The sequence below is a fragment of the Neopelma chrysocephalum genome, unplaced genomic scaffold (genome assembly GCF_003984885.1).
Source record: "Neopelma chrysocephalum unplaced genomic scaffold, ASM398488v2 Primary Assembly neopelma1_75, whole genome shotgun sequence".
Lineage (NCBI taxonomy): Eukaryota > Metazoa > Chordata > Aves > Passeriformes > Pipridae > Neopelma > Neopelma chrysocephalum.
The window spans coordinates 4321802-4342604 of record NW_020897736.1 but is presented as its reverse complement, the minus strand read 5'-3'; the positions used below and the strand labels follow the sequence as shown (position 1 = coordinate 4342604).

Genomic DNA, 20803 nt, shown 5'->3' with positions numbered 1-20803 from the left:
GTTAGAAAAGTGTTCAGTGTTGCTGCAGGAAACTTGCATGTCATTTTGAACTCTTGACTTGCACATAGGCTGGAGCCAAAGATACCCGTAGAGCTGCTCAGCGTGTTATTTTTTCAGTTGGACTGAGCCAGGATTCTGGGACAGCGGTATCCTTACTGTCAGAGTGAGAAATAGTTATCATATTAGGCTCTCTGCATGGCACAGGCTCGCTTATTGCAGTGCAAAAATGAATACATCAGGTGCAATCCTTTGTATGTAAAAAAATATATTTTGCTTAAAAATGCATGCTTATTCTTGAAAGGGTAATAGAAGCTAAATTTTGTGTTTGTTCCAGAATCTAGCATTGTTTCCTAGATTTTCCTTTTATATGATTGAAATAGATGGCTTCAAGAGTTCTCTTAATAATGTTCACTGCACGAAGAAAAAGGGCACAGTGATAAAAAACATCCCATTTTTATAATATTTAGCTAAACAACAGAAAAGCAATCCCTGTTTAAACTATTTGGGGTGCCTGGAAATGGGGCCTGTGCATGTTAAATGCAGATGTGTGTCTGTGATTTTAGTTCTATCCCATCCACAGTTAAGTTTCTCAGTTTGTGGATGTGCTCACTGAAACCAGTGAGTTCAAAGCACAACCAGGCTTCTTCCCTGGGCTCTTGGTGCAGAGTGATGTGTGTCAGGGCTGCAGGTGGCTTGGGACAGCTGCCCATCATGTGCTGTAGCTGTTGGCTGCTGCATCCCATTAGGAACCAGATCTTCCCTTCCTGCTTCTGCTTTGCTTGCAGCTCTGCTGCTCCTCGGAGGAGGGGGTGGGCGCCAGCACAGCTGAAGGAGGTGCTTTAGATATTGACCTCTAATTTGTGCATGAAGTACCTGACTTCTGTCATTTAGGTGAGGAGGGATCTTGGAAGGCCATGTGGTCCAACCCTCGCTTAGACCAGGGTGAATTTAAATCAGGTTGCTCATGGCTGTGTCCACTAAAGTTTGGCGTGTCTCAGGTGATGGAAGTTCTTGGTTATGTGGGAAAGCTGAGTAAAGCTCCAGTGGAGTCAGCACAGCTCAGTCACTCCGTGTATTTAGTATTTACTCTGAAACACTGAGAAGTTCAGGTGGGTACCTAAATTGTTTTACAAGAGGTATTTACATCTGATTTTTTTATCTTTTGAAAGCTACTAATAAAGGATTCCACTTCACATTCTGGAGCCTTAGCTACTATTTCTTAATACTTTGGTTATACTCAGACAAACACATTTCTAAGACAAGCCCTCCATTTTTTCTGATGCAGTTAGTCATTCTTTTTAACTCCCAGTGCAGACATGGAAGCATCACTCCTATTTTATGTGGAAATGATCAGCAAATAGTTCTGTGTACAGTTTTAGCAGGTACCAAAGTTACCCATGTAAGAAGAAAAATAGGCAAAGGCTTCTCTAAAAATAATCATTGGCTGATGATGTTGCTTTAAATTGCATCTCTTCTGCCAGAAGACTGGGTCCCTACATTATGTTAAACATATGATAGCCACTGCAGCAAAATAGTTAATAGAAGTTGTTCATGAAACGTTTTCTTGCAAGAAAGAATAGCTGTGTGTTTTTCTAGGGAGAGGAAAAGTACATTGAGGGAGTGATTAGAAACCATTCCCCCTATCCCTGCATCTCAGCTCAGCTCTAGCTGGTGATCAGCTGTCTCTCTTACTCACTCAGCTGCTCTCTGCCCACTCTGTCTGGTCTCTGTCTAATTTATTTGAGACCTGTGCTTTGGGTTTGATTCAGCCCGGATTACGCCAGCATTGGCCGGTGCATGGCAGTGCTACTGACAACATTTCTGCCTGAAGCTTCGCTCACAGCAGTGCCAGAAACTCTTCCTCCCATGGGAGCTGCAGATGGGCAATGCTTTCCTCGGGAGAGGGCTGTAATTTCCTTGAGGGGTCACAGGCAGGGCAGAGTGGGGATGTGCAGAATTAGCAGGCCCCCCTGGCAGGCTGCAGCACGGGGCTCTGACTGTGTCTCTGCTGGGACCCTGGAGGGGACAGTCACAATGCCAGAGGTGCCCCCACCATTCCTGGGCTGGGGGGGTGTTCTCTGGTGCCAGCTTCACACAGGGCTTTTGAACACCTCCCTCCCTTCTCTGGCTGTCACGTACCCTCACTGCCTCATTACATCTGATAAGAAGGCTCTGCCAAACTTAGCATGATTTGCTTCCCATCATTTTACATTTGTGTGCCCACTCCACAAATCCACCCCCAGTGTCTGGGTAATGGTGTGCAGTTTGGGAGAGCCAGGCAGCCAGGCATCCCTGCTGAGACAGGGCATTGGAAGCAGGAGTAGCAAGGGAGAGACAGACCCGGTTGGTCCTTTCTGTGAGATGATGTCCGTGTTGCCCCATGGAGAAAAGAGACCATTTATTTGAGAAGGTGTGACAGGCAGCTGTGCTGCCCCACAGGGCTGACCTGGGGCAGGACCACGGGTGTCCCTCTGAAGTTGCTGATGCTGCAGTTCTGCCTGGGCTCCATCCCCACAAGTGGGGATAGGACAGACAAGGCTTTACTTTGTGATGGGGGTGTAGGGTCCCTGTGGTTGTTTCTGAAGAAGAATATCTTCTAATTTGGTGCACACAAACGGCACCAATATCTATGCAAACCTATCACTCTCAAGTGTTAGTTATCACAATTTCCAGATGAACTTTTTTCTCTCTGCTGTTCTAAGATTTTTCTAGTTGGTGACTAATGTCTTTTGATAATTGCTCAACTCACTTTGCTACTGAATTTGTACTTGTGTATCATTAATCAAAGACATAGTTTCTTGTTTACTTTGGACATCTTTGATGAAACTCTGGGCATCAGCCATCCTGTCTCAGCACCATACCATTACAGAAATCCTTTTATACTTTACAAGTTAATTAAGTGACTCTAAAATGAAGTGAAAGACTTGTCTTTTTTTAAATTGCAGAGAGAACAGCTTTGTTCTGAGATGTTCTCTCCCTCCTCTGGGCTTTGGAGTGAAAGGAAGGTGCTATAGGTGGTTTGAGGGTGTATAGATGCATTTTTGCTTATTTTACCATTCCAAATCAGATTTTATAAAAGAACTCAGTTTGTAGTGCTGTTCAGAAAAACGGTTTTATAAGAATATAAAATACTTCTTTAGTATTTATAGCTTATAGTATCAGCAGGAAAATATGCTCTATTTAACACAACAGTGGGTAACTGTTTAAAGAAAGTACCACGATAGAACCTTGACAATTTGATTGATGGTTTCCGTGATTTTACATGAGGTAAATTGTTATTACCTTGAATACTTTATTTATTTATGGAGATTTATTGCTATAGTGTCTGATCACCTCATAAATATCAATGAATATAACCTTCAAAATTAATTATTTTCAAAGACATTTTACAAATGCGCACAAATTCAGAACACTCCCTCCATCTCAAAAGAGTGGCATTCAAACTTTAATATAGGTTTCTTTTATAAGCTAAACAGCAGCTTTCTGACGAAAAAGTGTTCCACTGGAAAATGCACTTGTCAGGCTCAAATTGTTCCATGGAATGACTTTTTAAAATTTCTTTTTTCAAAGCTAAGCATGCTGCATCCGAGTTGGAGCCTCCTGGGTGTATGGCTTAGCTTACCCTGTGGACAGCTTCGAGGCTCTCAGGGTCTCTGACTTCATGGTTGCTGGCACATCTAGGGTTTCCGGAGTCCCATTTTGGAAACGGATTTCTAAAACCGGGTTTCTCTGTGACACAGAAATCTGCTCCTGACTCTTAACATGGACCAGATGGTCCCCAAAGCCATGTACTTGCTGAGACTGAAATTTGACAGAATATGTAAACATCACTTTATGGTCAGCCCTTTATAGATTCTCCCCAGCCGGAATGGGAAATGGGTGGTTTATGCCCGTAGGTTGTAACAGGTAGCAACAAACCCACTCTGTCTGTCTTAATGAGTTCTATTATTTCTTCTGACTGGAGAAGGTGAAAAGCAATCTCACTTGTCTGCTTGCCAGTCTTACTTGGCAGATGATCATGGAGCAACATTTGGCATTGATGAACAGGGAACTCTAGGAAAGTTACATGGTTATAGCCCTGCAGGGAAGTAGCTGACATTACTAAAACTGAATACATTGGAATTAAATGAATAAGACTTTGAGTCTCTAACAGTGGTTGCAGGAAGAGAAAAGGGCCCTGCAACAAGTCCAATTGTGTTGCTCACATTCACCTCAGTTACCACTTTGTAATTTCCAGAAGCAGAGGCAGTGCTTGCTTTGACTTAAGTAGTTTCTGGCCAAACATGTAATTCGAAAGAGTAAGTGTCACAGCAACTGGTGTAATTAGAATACCTGAAACTGCATTAGCAATGCATATCCCTAAATAAATACAGTATAAAAAATTTGTTAATTAGAAAATGTGCATAAAGAAATGTTTGTATATATTGAGATTGTTTGTCTTAAGTTGCCTCACCGTATGAGGTAACTATTGTTTACTTAGAGATTGCATTACTAGGAAGGAAGAACTTTCTGAAAGACTAAAGACAAAATAATAATAGAAAACCCTTCCTAAGACAGCAAACACTTAAATCTGTCTCTAATCTGTGTACAATATTTTAATAAAGCAGTTTCTAGGAAGTTTATAGCTAGCTCTAGCTGCATTAATCTGTTGGTAATTGCTTACAATATTAATAGAGGTTGTAAAATTTTCCTCTGGTAAGATTATTAGACATGAAACAAAAGAAGGCACATGTTGCCATTTTTGAAGCTATTCTTACCAGCTTTATTTGCATGGATAGATGCATTAAATAAATAGGACAAGATAGATTTAAAATATCTATTATCTGTGAGGGGCATAGAATAATTTCAACTTTTCAATTTTTACCAATAAAATCATGATAGGAATAGTGTCATGTCCTGTCAGCTTTCATTGTAAACTCTAGTGATAAAGTTGTTTGACGGGATAAATGTGTATGAGAGGAACGGGTTGGAAAGAAAAAGTCCTGTGGATCCATCATTTAAGGAGGGCATAGACCCTTCATGCCCATTTCACAGGATCCCGTTGCTCTACATACACCCACATCCTTGATTTTTTTGGTAGTTAGTAATTTACACGTTTTGACTCTTTTTTTTTTGGCTAATGTTCTGGTTGGCATGTTTCAATCATACATACATAGTTTTGCTCATGGACAAAACAGGGAGCAGTAATAGTGCTTTAGAGAAAAGAAGAGAAAGCAAAATTAAAAATTACCACTCAAAGAGCACTAGATTTCCTCTGTGCTCATTAATGATGACGGATATGATTCCTATTTTATATTTAAATGTTAGTTATGCTCAAAAACCTGTATGGTTAATTCTTCAGATATGAGGTGATATGAGACAAGGTTTGCCCATTCTGTTGCTGTTGTTCAGATGTTACTGATTTGATTTTGTGTTTGTAATGTAATCTTCAATTTGTAAAAGTGTATGTTACCTAAAAACCCCAACCACAGGCATACAGTTCCGCTAAAAACATACAACATTCTAAATGCAATTACTGAAATGTATATTGCAGTGATTTACTTTTTCTGTTTTTATGCCTCTACTTTTCCAACATATTGCTGGGCAAAAATAAGACTTCATCCTTTTTTTCCCAGGCCAAATGTATGTGGATCACGTTACAATGCCTACTGTTGCCCTGGATGGAAAACTTTACCTGGTGGAAACCAATGCATAGTCCGTAAGTTAATCTAGTTACGTGTTATGACTGAGATTTATCTTTGTTCCTCTATGTCAGGGTATTTTTAATTGTGTACCAGAACTGAAATGTGTTGCTATATGTTTTCAATAGCAGCTGTACATTTCTTTACCATTTTAAATATATTAAGCCAATTTACAAAGTTTTGTGGGCTATGACACAGTGATGTGATACTAGTATTTAACAAAGGATTAATCTTATCCACATGTTCTGTTTAAGTCTGTGGTAAAGGGTTCCAAGGGGTGTGTGAACTCTTGGGAGTGAGTAGCTGTGGAATATGTTAATCTATTTAAGTAAAGGGAAGGAGGCAACAGCATTGGGCTAACAAGTACATTTTTGCTGCTTGTTTGGATCATATCCCTGAAATATATATGTAGGGATATAAATATACTTGCATCATGGTGCTGTATCCATACTCGTGTGTAATGGAACAGCATACCAGAAATAACTCCTAAAGGCACTTTGGCCTAAGGCTGATAAGACTCTCCAGAGATACTGAGGCAGCGTGCTCTCAGCTGGGAATTATTGTGTGTCTGGTGCAGAAATAAAGGAAGCATTGTAATGCTGCCTCGGTGCCATCCTTCCTCCAAGATTAGTCTGGTAAAATGGACAACAGTTTCACTTTTCCAAGGAAATCTCCCTATATCTACTGTGGCCTGTGGCATGTTCCCAGACCTTTTCATAGCAGATGGTGAAGGTCTAGGTTTTAGCTAGATGCAGACGAACAGGAGGAACTGTTTTGGGATCTGTTGTATGCAATTTAATGAGTTTGTCGGTATTTCTGTTATGGTACTGAATTTTCTATCAGGTGTTTTTTTATGTGTTTGGGGTTTTTGAAACATATTTTAAAGGCATTTATGTTTTCTTTATAGCAATCTGCAGACATTCCTGTGGGGATGGATTTTGCTCTAGACCAAACATGTGCACATGCCCAAATGGTCAGATAGCCCCCTCCTGTGGTTCAAAATCAAGTAAGTATTTCTTCTGTGTCTTTGATATTGCGCTTTTGAGTCTGTGAAGTTACTAAGGTATGTAAAATAGTTCAGTGGTCAATATTTAAGACAAATAACCTCTGAGTCACCAGACATACTTTTACCACAGGAAGGAAAGTGTAGTCTCTTATGATGAAACTGAAGAGTGACTCACAGACCAGCTATTGGAGACACTTTCTTTGCCAAATCAAAACCAAATTAGTCTTATTGGAAGCTATTTTCATTTGGCACTTTGTAGCACTAATTCCAGTCTTCCTTGCCTTCTGCAAAATGCCTTACCTCTATTCAACAGTAGACATGCTCTTGTATACAGCACAAAAGTTGTAATGAGGGATGACTCTTGACAACTGGCTGAACTCGACATGCTTTGTAATTCTCCTCTGATTTGGAGGGTTATAAGGCAGACACTATGCTCTGTGTTACTTACACAGGCCTTACATTTCCTTGCCAGGTTCAGTTCACACCTTCTGAATCTCGTCTTACTTCTGTAGGTACTAGAGGTACAGAGCTGCTCAAGGTTTTTAAGTGGAACACTTTTCATCAGAAAAAAAAAGATGCTCTGAAAATTAAGCTTTTCAGAGAGATGACCTTTCCCAGAAATGTTTGGATTTCAGATTTTCAAGGAAGGTTCCCCAAATCCAGGGATAAATAAGTAAAATTAAATTAATTCAGTGAAACAGAGAACTCAACTGCTAAACATGAGTTAAGTATTTGATATAAAGTAGGATTTTGCTTGGGATAATATCTGTTCATATCTGAGATGCCAGCTGTAAAGTACTTACTCTGTATCCTCATTAGAGTGTGGTGCTTGTCTCTTAGAATATATGGAGGATTTTGATTTTTATATGAAATGTAAAGTTTCTGGAAAGAATTTTGGGGGAAACTGGTTCCCACAAATACCCTTTAATTATCTGAACAACATATTAACTGAAGTCAGTGGGGGATGCACTCAGCTGAGGTCTGTAATATTATGCTAAATGGTAATCCTTTTAGTTCTGAATATCTTATGAGACTCAATGTGTGGTCTGCTTTGCATCTGTATTTTTTACCTTGCTCTTTTTTTTGCTTTCCTGGTTGATAAGAGTTTTACCACATAACTGACCATTCCAGCTTGTGGTTTTAGCATCCTTTTTATCCAATATCAGTGGAAAAACAAAAACAACTGTGGAATGTAATGGAATAGCATGTACTAAAATGGTAAATATTGTACTCTGTAGTTCAACCCCTTTCTCAGGCTCCTGTGATGTCTGTTAGGGAGAGGCCAGCATGAGGAGGGTATGGAGCTATGGAGTTCTCAAAGAGTATTGGAAGGAGGGATGGGTGCAAAATGCTGCAGAAACATGTGTGGTGGTGTGTTCGTGCCTGGGTTTGCAGCTCCTGCTTTACTGGGTGCATAAGCCTTAGTCTTGTAAGCCAGTAAAGGAAAGTATGACCTTCTCCCAAGTACCCTTCCGTGTACAGGAGAGATATATCCCTACATCTGTTACATGTTTTGGTACCTTTGTAAAAGGCAGGAATGAGTGGGCCTTAGTATTACCTAACTTTTTAATTTGGTCAAACTGAAGTATTTTATGAGTCAAAAGACTTAAAAGAAAAATGAAGTATGAGAAAGTCACAGTTCTTCTTGTGGTTCCTTCTCTGAAATATTCTACAATTGATCTCCATAGTTTTAGCCTTCATTGGAGGAGCACAGATAAATGGGTGCAGGACTTAACTACAATTTTTAATCAAGCAGCTTCTTAAGCCTGTGTGACATAGCTAATGTGGTTGTTGACAATTACTTCTCCTAGGTATGAATATTCTACTAATCATAAATCTTATTCAGTGCTGACATTATTTTCCTTACATTGCTACATTGGTTTTCCCACTTTTAAGTGTTGCTTAACACTTTACAAATAGACTTGGCAGTTGGCTTATAATAGATACGGTTTATATCTTGTTCGATTTCTGCAATAAATTAAGATACATTTTGTGTATGTGGTTACATCCCCTTTGTTTATTAAAACATACCAATTCTAAAAGCAAAAATGTCCTTAAGCAATAGAGAGAAAAGACTCCACTGTGCACTCTTGTGTAATATTTTTTATGATCCAGCACATCATTAATACTTACAGGGCATACTTTATGTAAGTCATTTGCTTTGTTGGTACTGTAGACAAAATCCATGAATACATATTTACACAATAGACCACAATGACTTAGATCTGCTATTAGGAAACAAAGTAAACATAAAACCAAAATATACTGTTTGACATCAAATGGTTACTGTCAACTGCCTTTGGTAACAGTTAATTTTTTTTCAGAATATGCATTCATGAAAGCTTATATTAATTATATATTTTAACAAATGAGAAGAAAACTCTGATTAAAATAATGAAAAAATAAAATGTAAATGATACAAATTTTTCACATTCAAAATAAAAATCGTAAGTATGAATCAAAATGCCATGATTTCTCAGAATTAAATGTATAGCTTCTGATCTGTGAGATGCGTCTGAGGCATCCTTTGGATATTTTAAGCTACGTGTGCCTTTAGTATTTAAAGAATCAGTACTTGGCACAGGTTTTATAGCAGGTACACCCATTGACAGTAAATTAAAAGTGACTCTTATAGGCTGGTTATCTGTTGATATCAAATATTTAATGCAGATTGGAAAGCATGTGGACTGGAGAGCAAAACAAAGCCTCCAACTTTGATTCTCATGCAGGTCAGTTGTTGGGACTTTTCTGGTTACGAGTCAGCTTTAGGAATCTGATTTGTGGTTGAAAAGATCAGCTGGTGGTTTTCTCAGCAGGGATTTTAGTGACATCAGTAAACTTGCTGGCTGAGTAGTGGTTATTTCTGTGTAAGTAGTGAATTTTTGGGTAAGCTTACAGCATTCTTGGAGATAAGACTGCCAAGTGTGGAGGGCCCCCCCCTTGCCCCGGCTCTGGTGTGTGGGTGCTCTGATGCTGCACAGGTGCAGCTGTGAGAGATGTCCCACACTCTTTGCTGTGGGAGATGTCCAGTGGAGGTGTCCCACACTCCATGCTGCAGGACATGTCCCACACTCCGTGCTGTGCCAACTCTGTGATAGTGGCTTTTCTGCTGCCCCCCAAACTGCCTGGGCCATGGCTGCTGTTTTGGGGCTGCAGCTGGGCCCCTGTTTGTGCTGCATTCGTGCTCTAAGATCCTGACACGTTGTTGGAGCTGCTGCTCTGCCCAGTGGGAGCAGGGGGTGAATGAGGAGGATGGTGTCTGCTTTGGCATCAGGCACCCTTTGCTGCCCCCAGGGTTATGGGTCAGGTGTGTCTCTGAGCTCAGCCGCTGGTTTTGCTTCCAGCAAGTGTGGTCAGAATGGTTTGGGCTGGCTGAAAGAGGGAGGTGTTTGCTGATGGGGCTGTCTCTGAAGGAAGGGAGCTGTGACAGAGGCAGTGGGAGCTGTGGTGGGTGCCGGGGGTGGCAGCTTGTGGAGACAAGTGTCTGTGTGCTCCAGCAAGCTCCTTACGCTGCCTGACTGCACAGCAGGGCCTGCTCCGCTCCCCTGCCACAGCATCAGAGGCACAGCTGAGGACTGAACTCTTCCTCAGAGACTTCCCACTCAGAGTCTTCCTCAGAGACCGCCCGCAGCGGGGGCTGAGCCTGGGCCTTGGCTCTGCACCCCGGGACCCCACTCCTCGGGTGCTATGGGAGGTGTCCACTCAATAGCAGTAAAACCTAGAGCTCAGCCCCTTCCCTTATATTCTGCTGCTGTCAGAGGTGGTGTAAGGTCTTGAATTTTGAATGTTTCCAGAGTTTTTGAGGCTGCTGCGGGTTTTCTCTGCACCCCGTGCAGGGCCGCAGGCCCGCGTCCCGTCCTGGCGCTGGCTGCTATCTCCCTCCTGAGTCAGTCACTCGACAGAGAAAGCACGCTAAGCATCTGGGATGCGATGAGGCCGTCATTCCTTGTTTACAGCTCCTGGCAGGGAAAGCCCTGCGTCATGCACGGCCGGGGCTGGGAGCGTTTCCTCGGCAGTGGCACGGAGGCGAGAGGCCGCCTCTCCTGCGGTGCCCGCTGGCTGCCCTGCCGCGCCCTCGGCCCGGGGTGCTGGGCCGGCGGCCCCGCCGCTTCTCCCACCTCAGGAATACAGACCCTCGCACCTCGGGTTCCTTAGTTTGGGATCGCAGAGTAGACGGCACGTGTGTTACCTTTCGCCTGCCTGGTGAGCTCCTGCACGTTTTGTTGAGCGGCTGTGGTTGTGGTAGCGCTCCGGGTGTGATGAAGGCTTTATTCACTTTTGCCCGGTATTTATTTTAGAAATCAGGAACTGTTGTGCTTAAGCAGAGAGCTTGTTGTTTCACTTTGATAAAAAGCACAACTATTGCCCACACACAAAGCCTGTGTGGATATGTTTGGTCTCGCTGGCTCTATTGCAGGGTTATAAAGCTGTGTTCCTGCAGTTATTCCTGTTTTGACTTCAGACATTTCCAGTGCAGACTGTTTACAAATGGGATGTGAAAAAGAACAATAATTGATTAAAAGCAATAATTTATGAATGTTAACATTTCCTATGCATGCTGAGATAAGGCAAAGGTATATGCATTCATTTACCAGCCCTATAGTAATTCCTGTGCTTTTTCCTTGCGTCTCTGTCAATGTGATATTTTGGAACAGGTTGTTTCATTTACCGGAATATCTCCACTGACATTAGCGGAATTGTTGATATTGCTGAGAAAAGAGAACCTGGACCAGCATTAATATACTAGTTTTCAAAAATGCATTCTTAACATCAGCATCTGAGCTCCAGACAGCCTTTGAATGTGTTTCTATAAACTTTTGGAAGGGTAATGTTTCAGAATAGTCGGTATGATTTTGGAAATACTCTTTTCAACATTCCCTCAAAAGAGGGCAGAAAATAAGTAATTAGTTTACCAACTGTATGCCACTGATTTTCTTGCCTGGTAATAAGGGAGAAAGCTCACTGATTTAAATGGCTCATTTTAATAAAGATGATTGGTGTCCCAGCAATCTCCCATAATGATTTTAGTTTAAAAAGGAGGAAGTAATATTTTACCTTGGAAAAGTTCTTTTAAGAAGCAGTAAGACAAATTATGGAAACTTTGTGTGTGTGTGTGTTATGTGTAAAACCACTCCTTATCCCAAAATGGGGCAATATACTTTACTTTACTTGAACAAATAATATGAAAATCATCCTATAAGCTACTGTTAACCTTTTTATCTCGAATGTAGCTCAAACTATTTAAATGGCTTTGGTCTTCATGTGGGAATGGAAATTAGCTCTTGGCATAGCTTGCTCTAATTGAAATCAGTTTGTGGTTTTTAAGTTCCTTCCCTGCTTGACAGATGATATCATTTCCTATGCTTTTTGTAATCCCCTCTGTTTTTCTAAGATTGTATAAAGCTAAGTTGAACTACACATTTTAAAGTAACTATACACCTTTTTCTGACCTACTTAGGACATAGTCCAAAAATCTCCACCAGATATTCACTCTGTGTTTGCAGACAATTTTACTTTTTGTTGAGGAATGTTAGTACATTTTTGTTGCCTGAAGTACTGAAGTACATCCAAAGTAGAACAAAGATGTATCGTAACTATTAGACACATAAGAAATGTAATACACAGTTTTTACTTTTATAATTGAAGAATTAAGAAGGCAGTGCTTTAAATGCTAGATTATTTTAAATCCTTTCTCCAGTTGCATGTTTAACTTCTGTTCTATGGATTCATATTGCTATAGAAGGAAATACAGCTAAAATTATTACTTAAAAATAAAAATAAAATTCCATTCACATACTTCTGAACTGTAAAAAGCCAAATGATGCTTAAGGGTTTTGTGCAAGAGGAAAAATTCTGTGGTTGGCATAACACCTGTTAGTAACAGGCTCTGATGGGGATGCAATTTCTATTTTTCAGTCCCGAGCATTTCAAACAGCATGTTGTAGGTATCCAGTGCTGCATCACAGTCTACTGAAATGCTGATCAGACTGTAATCCTATCTGGGGAGGAGCCTTTCATGTGGTTCCTGTTAAGAGGAAAACCATTTCCCAGCTGCTTACTGGAGTGCAGGCCCCAGTTCACAGCTGTGTTGGACAGCAGGACCTGTAAGGACTTCACTTTATTGGGAGGCCTGCCCACTTCTCTGTGCCTGATGAAGAGCCTGACATACTTTTAGTTGCTCCTAACATCTAGTTAAAAAATATATTTTTCCTTATTACTGGAGAAATGCAGCACAGACGTTATGCTTTGCTGGCATGGGGTTTAAGCTGCCTGTTATCTATTATAAATGGTGGGGCTGCAGCTGAGGAGAGTTTGCTGCTCCCCTACCTCTGCCCCTTGCAGGGGAAGGTTGTTGGCCCTGGGGAAATGCTGTCTGTGAGCTCTGCAGATCCCAAGTACAGCAGCTGGCAGCAGCTCTATTGCTGGGGTGAGCCCACAGATGACATAAAGAAAGAAATTGCTCTTTTATTTTTCCTTTTTATGCAACAAGTCCTACCTGGCCAGATCAGCTTCTGGTATTGCATGTGTTGGCAAAAGAAGGCTGTCTTCAAGAGCTTCCTTGTATGCTTCCCTTTAATACTTCCCTCCCCAATTGCCCAGATGATAAGATGCCCTTTCCTTTTGGTGGTATCTGCCAGAACTTTAGTACTTTTCCCTTACTAATGGCTTGTTCTCATCATTGCAAACTATGAAAAAAGCCCTGTGGATTTATACTCATATAAAATGCCTTTGACTTCAGTGAAGGAGGGGGGCATCAAATTCTTGCACCATGTCCTACACTCCTTAGGTACTATAAATCTATTGTGTTCTGTAGTGCCAGTGTTGTATCTGTCCTAAAATGTGCATCCTTGACTTCTAATACTTTCTTGTTCACAGAATAAATCCCTAAAAAAAAAAGTAAAGTTCTTTAGCAGACAGTTAAGTGTTTCTGACTGGTTTGATTTAACTGAGGAAAATCTTCTTCCTTTTCAAGTACAACACTGTAACATCCGGTGCATGAATGGAGGGAGCTGCAGTGATGACCATTGCCTCTGTCAGAAGGGATACACAGGAACACACTGTGGACAGCGTAAGTGCCCTTCTGTGAATGTAGAAACTGTGCCCAGTTAAGTAATCCTGTGATGTGTGGATTGGACACCCTTTAGCACTAAATTTCAACTGCTGTTGAGCTTGGTTTTTTATCAGGTATAGTGGAGTTTTACAGAAAAACACATTACTTTGTAATGAATGCCGAGTGAATTCTTTCTGATCAGGACTGTTAAAATAAACATCATATGAATTCGTAATAATTGGATATAACCTGATCTATATAACACTACTGTGATTCCCATTGACCTCCAGGACTTTTAACTCACTAGAGCAATAGGCCATACATCCAGAGTGTACATGGGATTCAGTTTTCATTTTATAGACAAAATTAAGATTTTTAATAAAAAGCGTTGTTTTCATTTCAGTGTTTGCATCAGACTTAGCTAGTATGCCTGAGATATATTGCTCATTTTGGTGATGTTTTATTAGATGTAGTAGTAGACAGTTTTGGTTTTTTTTATTTCCTGAATCAATCCTTAGCCAAAAGTGTTCCTGGATCTGCTGCTTAAAATTTCTCCCAAGCTGACTCTAGTGGTCTCTCGCTGTTCTTGGCTGGAATGCTGTGAAGTAGCTCAAGTAAGGCTGTAGACACTGCTTTTAACCAAGGCTGTCACACTGCTATCTAGTGAACTATTGGTCTGACAGAGAAAATGTGTTTAGCTCATTTAATGAAAACCTTTTGTGCTCTGTCAAGATCAATGGCACACTTTACATGAACTTCATTGGGACCAGGAATTCACCGTAATAATCTGGAGGAGGATCACATGGTGAAAGGATTAAGAATTGTATTTCTGCCTTCTCTGTGAAATATCAAGTGGATAAAAGAGGATAAATGGAAATCTTCTTTCTACTGAAGTGAATGTGAAAGGGAACAAAGAATAACATTACTCAATACAACATCAAGTTGTATTTAAAGATCTCCTTTACATGTGCATGTTATATTTTCTGATTATTTTTGAGAGCAACTGCTTTTGGAGTTTATTCTGAGGAAAATTGGGTCCTGAATCTAGTGACAACATCATACAGGGGAAGAATATCTTGGTTTAATATAGTCAGAATAGATATTGATTACATTTTGCTATCCTTGTTAATAGTAAGAATTATTTAACATCAGCAAACAGCCTTTTAATACTGGATTATTATGGTAGAGGAACAAATACATTTGAGGATTTAGAGACGAGAATTTTTTTCTGAATCTTCTATCTGCAATCTCTGTCAGTGTTTATTTGTTGAAAGTTTGAAAGAGATGTTAGTTTGAGGTTATGGGATTGTCTAGCCATCCCTAAGAGAAAGGCTCTGAGAGGTCAGGAAAGCTGTGGTTGTTACTGTGTTTATGTAATGCTCCCTTGAAAAGATGAGTTCATGATACCAGTGAGGCCAGGAAATAGGAAAAGACTAAGTAGATTCTAGGAAAAAGGTTTCCTATGCTGTTATGTTTACTGTTTTTGCCAGTTTAGTGAAGCTGGTCAAGTACATACCTTCATGTCTTTGTGGCAGTAGCTCAATAAAAATTACTTTTGCCTTCCCTCTGATCCAGCTGTCTGTGAAAATGGATGTCTAAATGGCGGGAGATGTGTGGCTCCAAACCGATGTGCCTGCACGTATGGCTTTACTGGACCCCAGTGTGAAAGAGGTATGTGCCCTAAATCAGTGGGGAAAAAATTGTGTTACAACTTGCTTAAGAGTAACTTAAAAATACTTAAATGGTAATACAGAATAAAATAGTAATATTGCCGTCTATGAATAAAGTAAAGTAGCATTAGTGTTCTTGTAGAATGCAACATAAGGATGTTTTATTGAAAGGAAAACTTCTGTCTAAGCATATTGTGGAGATATTGGCCATGGAAAAACGAAAAATAGTAAATTTCTTAAATGGCATTTTTGGTAAGAAAGCAAGCTTTAGGTTTGACTTAAAACCTAACATTCAATTTTACCTTCTTTTGTTACTTTTATATCTCACAAGTACTGATTAGTGTGATTTTAGTAGTTAGTTCTTCAATTCATGGTAGATTTACCGAACGTTGTTTTCTTTTTCTGGGGCAACTCTCTGCTCCAACAGTGAGGTTGTTGGGCCATTACCTACTGTGTTCTATAGTTGAATTGGTTGTGTTTGGTTTTGTTAGACTCAAGACTGAAAATAAATTTTAAGTAGCATGAACTTCATAAGGATAGAGGCCAGGACGAAACACAGATGCAATTGTTTCCTTTTTTTGCAATGAAAACACTCCAATGGAAGTAGTGGCAAATGAAAGTTATTGATAAGGGCTTTTCCTCAAACTTCAGCTTCTAAGTCATCAGGAAAGCTCTTTGTATCTGATACATTTGCACACCAGTGATAAGCAGCATCTTGCCTCTGTCTTTGGTATGTTTTGTTTTGGCAGAGTTTATTCAGTTTTTCTTTCCATTTTGTACAGATTTATTCTCATCAATTTGCAAATGAAACCAGTTATACCAACTGTCTTATCTGGATTTTTTCGGGATTATTAAACCAATTTAGTTGTTCATTTGTGAGCAATATAGTGAACAATGTTTAGGAATAACCTTGTTGAGTTTTGTAAAAATAAAAATAAAACGTTTTCATTTGTTAGATCAATTGGTTATGATAGTTGGAAATCAATATATACTACTCATACAGTAGGTTGTGTTACATATCTATGATAGAATAGACATTAATAATCTGATTTTGGACTTGTATGTGGAGGAAAAATGAAATTTCGTCATGAAATTTCGTCAGTGACTGTGTCAGATGATCACACTGTCAGTGCTGCACCTGGAGGAGTAATGATTGGCTTTTCTGTGTGGGCAGCAGAGGTGGGTGATGCAGAACAACAACTCTTGGGGGACCAAAGCCTTTTGTTCTGTGCTACAACAGATGGCAGGATGAAGCAGGCATTTCCTGCACTCCCTACAGCAAATAAAATTGCTGTTGGCACCGTGTGAAGTCTTTTCAGTAGTCCACTCAGATGTTACAAAAGTAGTTCAAACCAATGGTGAATTTTTTCCGAAGATTGAAAAGTAGCTCTGTTCTGAATCTTGGGATCTTACTGCTGGAGAGGAGTAAGAGAAATATAAAATTAGGTTAAAAATCCCAAGTTTGAACAGAAAAAAGACTTACAGGTAAGAATGCACTGAACAGTACTGTAAAGACTTGGAATTTCAAGCAACTACTGCTTGTTCCTCATGGGTGAAATTTTTGAGCCTTTAGAAGAAGACTGTTCAGTGCTACTTTTGTGTTGGCTGATCTGAGTCCAGTTTGACACTCTGGCATTAGGGCGAGTTTCTAGGCTGAATCCTACTGACAGCCTTGGTCCTGCCCCTCAGGACTCCTTCTGGTGGGTGGAGAGAGAAACTGGTGACACAGAGCCATTTGAGGCAAACCAAGCTGTCCTGAAATCCCATGCATGTTACTGAGCACAACTGAGGTGGAAATCTGTAGCTTACATACCTTGTCCACAGGCAGTTTTTTTACTTAGAACATCTGTTTGATTCTGTAGTTATCAATGAAAGAGAAAATAGCTGTTAATGAGCTGTAGAATTCTGGCTAATGCTCACTTGGTGTGTTGAGGCCAAATGATAGTCATATCTTCCTAGAAAACCTCTGAAATTTGGCTCCTTTCGCAGAGATTTCCTGCAGCCTCTCTACCTAGCTGAGCTAATATGTTCCCCTCCTCTAAAAAGGGTGTGGTGGTTTTTGTCCCAGAATCACATTATGCCATCAGAAAAACTTTTTCTGAAAATAGCTTTTCAAGTATAAACTAATGTTGGTCTTAGTCAGAATAACTTGCCTTGTTCAGCACATGCACCTGTGTGGTCACTGGGGAGTTGTCTGGCTGCATATGATTTTACACAGCTGTCAGCTAAGTAAGAGGTCCATATTTTGAATCTAGCTTTGGAAAGTTATGTGGATTTGTGACACTCCCTGGTGGGCTTCTGATGTGAATGGATGTTAGCCAGTAAATTGACAAGATTCATGCCTTGTAGAGTAAAACCGTGTGTTTATTAGAAAGAAAAAGGGGGAGGAAACAAAACAACAAAACCAAAGCATCTCTGTGCATGGAGAAGGGGAAAAAAAAGGAAATTCCTGAAGAGAAACAGTCTCTTAAATGATCCCATATCTGGGGGAAGCAGGAGAGGATGATTGTTTTGAAAACACCATTGCTGGATAGAAAGGTAATGTGAAGTGCTACAGTTCTGTGGCATATGCACAGTCTCCATCTGTTTGGCTGTGATTTGGTGTCGAGGTTATACCATGCCACAGGCTCACAGTTATGGAAGTCATTTACTGCTGCAAATCACCCCGTGCTTTTCTCTACAAGCATCAGCTAACAGTAACAATCACACAGTGCTTGTGGCACATACGTCACAGACCAAAGAAAATTCCAGCCTTTGCTGCATGTGTTGTAGCTTAGAACTGACTGGAATAAAACAATTTGAGGCAACCAAATAATGAGGTTATTCTGATAATCTGATAGGGAAAACAGTTAAAATGTTGCAGTTGGTTAGAACAAAGTTAGAGCGAGTTTCAACTCATATAGTTGTTTTAAGTAGTTTTTCCATACATTTGGTCATATTTATAATACAAATCACCCTGATTGGCATTATCTCAGGAAATGCTGACTGTTAATGTGATTGCTAATGAAGATCTAAGACTTCTGTGTAGGTCAATAGCATCAAATACATGCACAATGAAAGGGCTTTATCTGGTGAAAGACCTGCTGCTTTCACAGTGCAGCAAACTCCATCCAATTTGTGGCATGAGTATTTTTATGTATTTATTCAGTCATTCTTTGAGAGGGTAGCAGCTGGCCTTGGACAGCTTTGGCACACGAGTTGCTTTTTGTGTGCCTTAGAAGTGTTAATGTTAGTGTAACATTATAAACACTATAAACAGGAGCACAAGGAATTTTGAGATTCATTTTCATCAGTGGGGTTCCTCTTCATGTTCTGGGAGTGTGTGCCATGTCACTGGTGAGATTGGCTTCACCAGGGCTGGATGGGTAACTATCATGGTTGTAAGCAGTACATATGTATGGTTAACTCCTGAGCTGCTGGGTGTGGTGTTTGGCACCTTTCCAAAGCAGGAGAAGCTGCCTGGGTGTACTGTCAAGTGCATGCAGGTGTATCAGAAGTACAACAGACCTGGCTTTTCTGTGGGATAGTGTTCAAAAAAGGTGGACTTGCCATAAGCTCAACAGTAAAAGTGTAGTGGAGTTGGAAATGCTTCCCACAGCCATTTAAGACACGCTTAAAATACATAGTCCAGGAAGGAAAATATTTCATGGATATTGTCTCAGTTAAAATTTGAACTTCAGGACTTTCTTTTGGAAGGTGCTGAATTCCCTGGCTGTGGTCCAGCGATGGGCTTTGATGTGCCTTTAAACTCAAACCTGAGATGCCATTATGCCTAAAATTATGCAAGTACTTAATGGCCTTACTTGATTTTGGCCCAAGCTTTCACAGTTAATTAAGATCCAAGAGGTGCACTCAGCTTTTGGCTTATCAGTAGTCATGTTGTTAATGAAATCACAGGTAATAGAAAATGAAGATGCAAGCAACGCAAAATTTCTCCCATTGGTTAAAAACCGGATGCCATCTTTATGCCATTTGTCTGCTAGTGCTGAATAACAAGTGAGTTACAGATTCTGCAGTTCCTTTTAAAGCTGCTGAAGAATTTGAGAGCAGAGACATAGCTTATGTTCCCCTAAGGATGATTCAGAACATCGACAGCTCTTTTTATTATCTGTGAAAGAGCCTGGGGGATTTAGCTGGCTGTAGGAGATGCCCATGTTTGGGTCATGTGCAAACATCCCTATATCATGGACTTTATGAAAGTCCATAGGAAAAATTGATGTTAGGAGCTCAGAGAGATCAGACAACCCTGTTGGATTTGGTAGAACTGTGCCTCCAAACTTGTGCATAAAGGCTTTCTTGACTATCTGAAACTCTTTCGCTTTGGACATTTGGGTAATTATACTTTGAGATGGCGAATTCTATAAAATATAAAATTGTACATTGTTGTTATCCTCGTCTTGCAGAGATGCAATGAAATATGCTTTTCTTTTTCTGTCTGGATTCATTTAGAGGAACACAGTGGAAGCTCAGAATGTGTTACAGCCCTGTTTGTTTATTTGAATGCTTGTGACAACATCAGGGGCTCAATCCTGCTGCATTCTGGAGTTTTGCCACTCGCTTTGCGTAGGAGCAGAATTGGGCCTGATGTAGTTCAAATATCAAAAACGTACCACGTGTGTTTTGTTTTTTTCTGGACTCAGAATATGAGCAAATGATTGCTTTTTCTTCAAACAGAGTCGTTTCTGTACTGCTCTCTTCATGGCAGGAATTTTTGCATAATTTTTAATTATATTTGGCCATTATTAAAAGTTCCCAGAATTAATGCCATATGTAAAAATATCTTTCCCAGAGCCCCTTTATGAAAGTGCAGCCGCTGAAAGTGGTCAAGAGTAGTGTAGGGCTCTGTATATTTTTTTCTTTCTAAATACTACAACGGGTAGAATGTTTTCACAAAGAGGACACTGCACCCCTTAGTGTGCCCCGTCTCTGGTATTTAGTCTAAATGGAAAGTAAATAACAAAGTGTAGATAGCAGTAAAAGTATGTTCCCAAAGCCGTATGTTGCATTTAAAGTAGTATTGCAGCATATGGTAGCTGGCAAACATTTGAATAAACTTGATTTCTGTAGCTTTCTTCCAAGAAACACATCTGTTGACATAGACATGTAGTTTCTGCAGCCCTGTAACATGAATGCATGTACAGTGTTATAGCAGCAAGCTAAAGGATGGCTAAACTTTAAGGCCTGGAATAAGGGTTCTTGCAAACATTTTTCACCCTGAAAAGTTATGAAAAATGGCTTCAGGCCGAAGATCAATACATTCAGTCACAGAGCGATGTTTTACTGAGTTTAAAGTAATTTTAATACATGTTGTCACCTTTTTGTTTTAAAACAAAAATTCAGTATTGGTGTCTTGGATTATCTTTTCTATAAAAGAGGTTGAGATTAAGTAGATGAG

At 40.1% G+C, this 20803-nt stretch overlaps 1 protein-coding gene across 3 annotated transcripts in view; it reads left to right on the top strand.

Moving 5' to 3' along the window:
* The window catches only part of FBN1 (fibrillin 1), a 147916-nt gene that overhangs the window by 8767 nt on the left and 118346 nt on the right, over positions 1-20803 (top strand). For all 3 annotated transcript variants that reach the window (XR_003535056.1, XM_027688753.1, XM_027688754.1), the window contains exons 2-5: positions 5616-5698; positions 6589-6687; positions 13661-13756; positions 15314-15409. Coding sequence is in view for 2 of the 3 variants with exons in the window: in XM_027688753.1 (XP_027544554.1) it covers positions 5616-5698; positions 6589-6687; positions 13661-13756; positions 15314-15409 (374 nt within the window). In the remaining variant the exon portion in view is untranslated. The remainder of the gene's footprint in view (positions 1-5615; positions 5699-6588; positions 6688-13660; positions 13757-15313; positions 15410-20803) is intronic.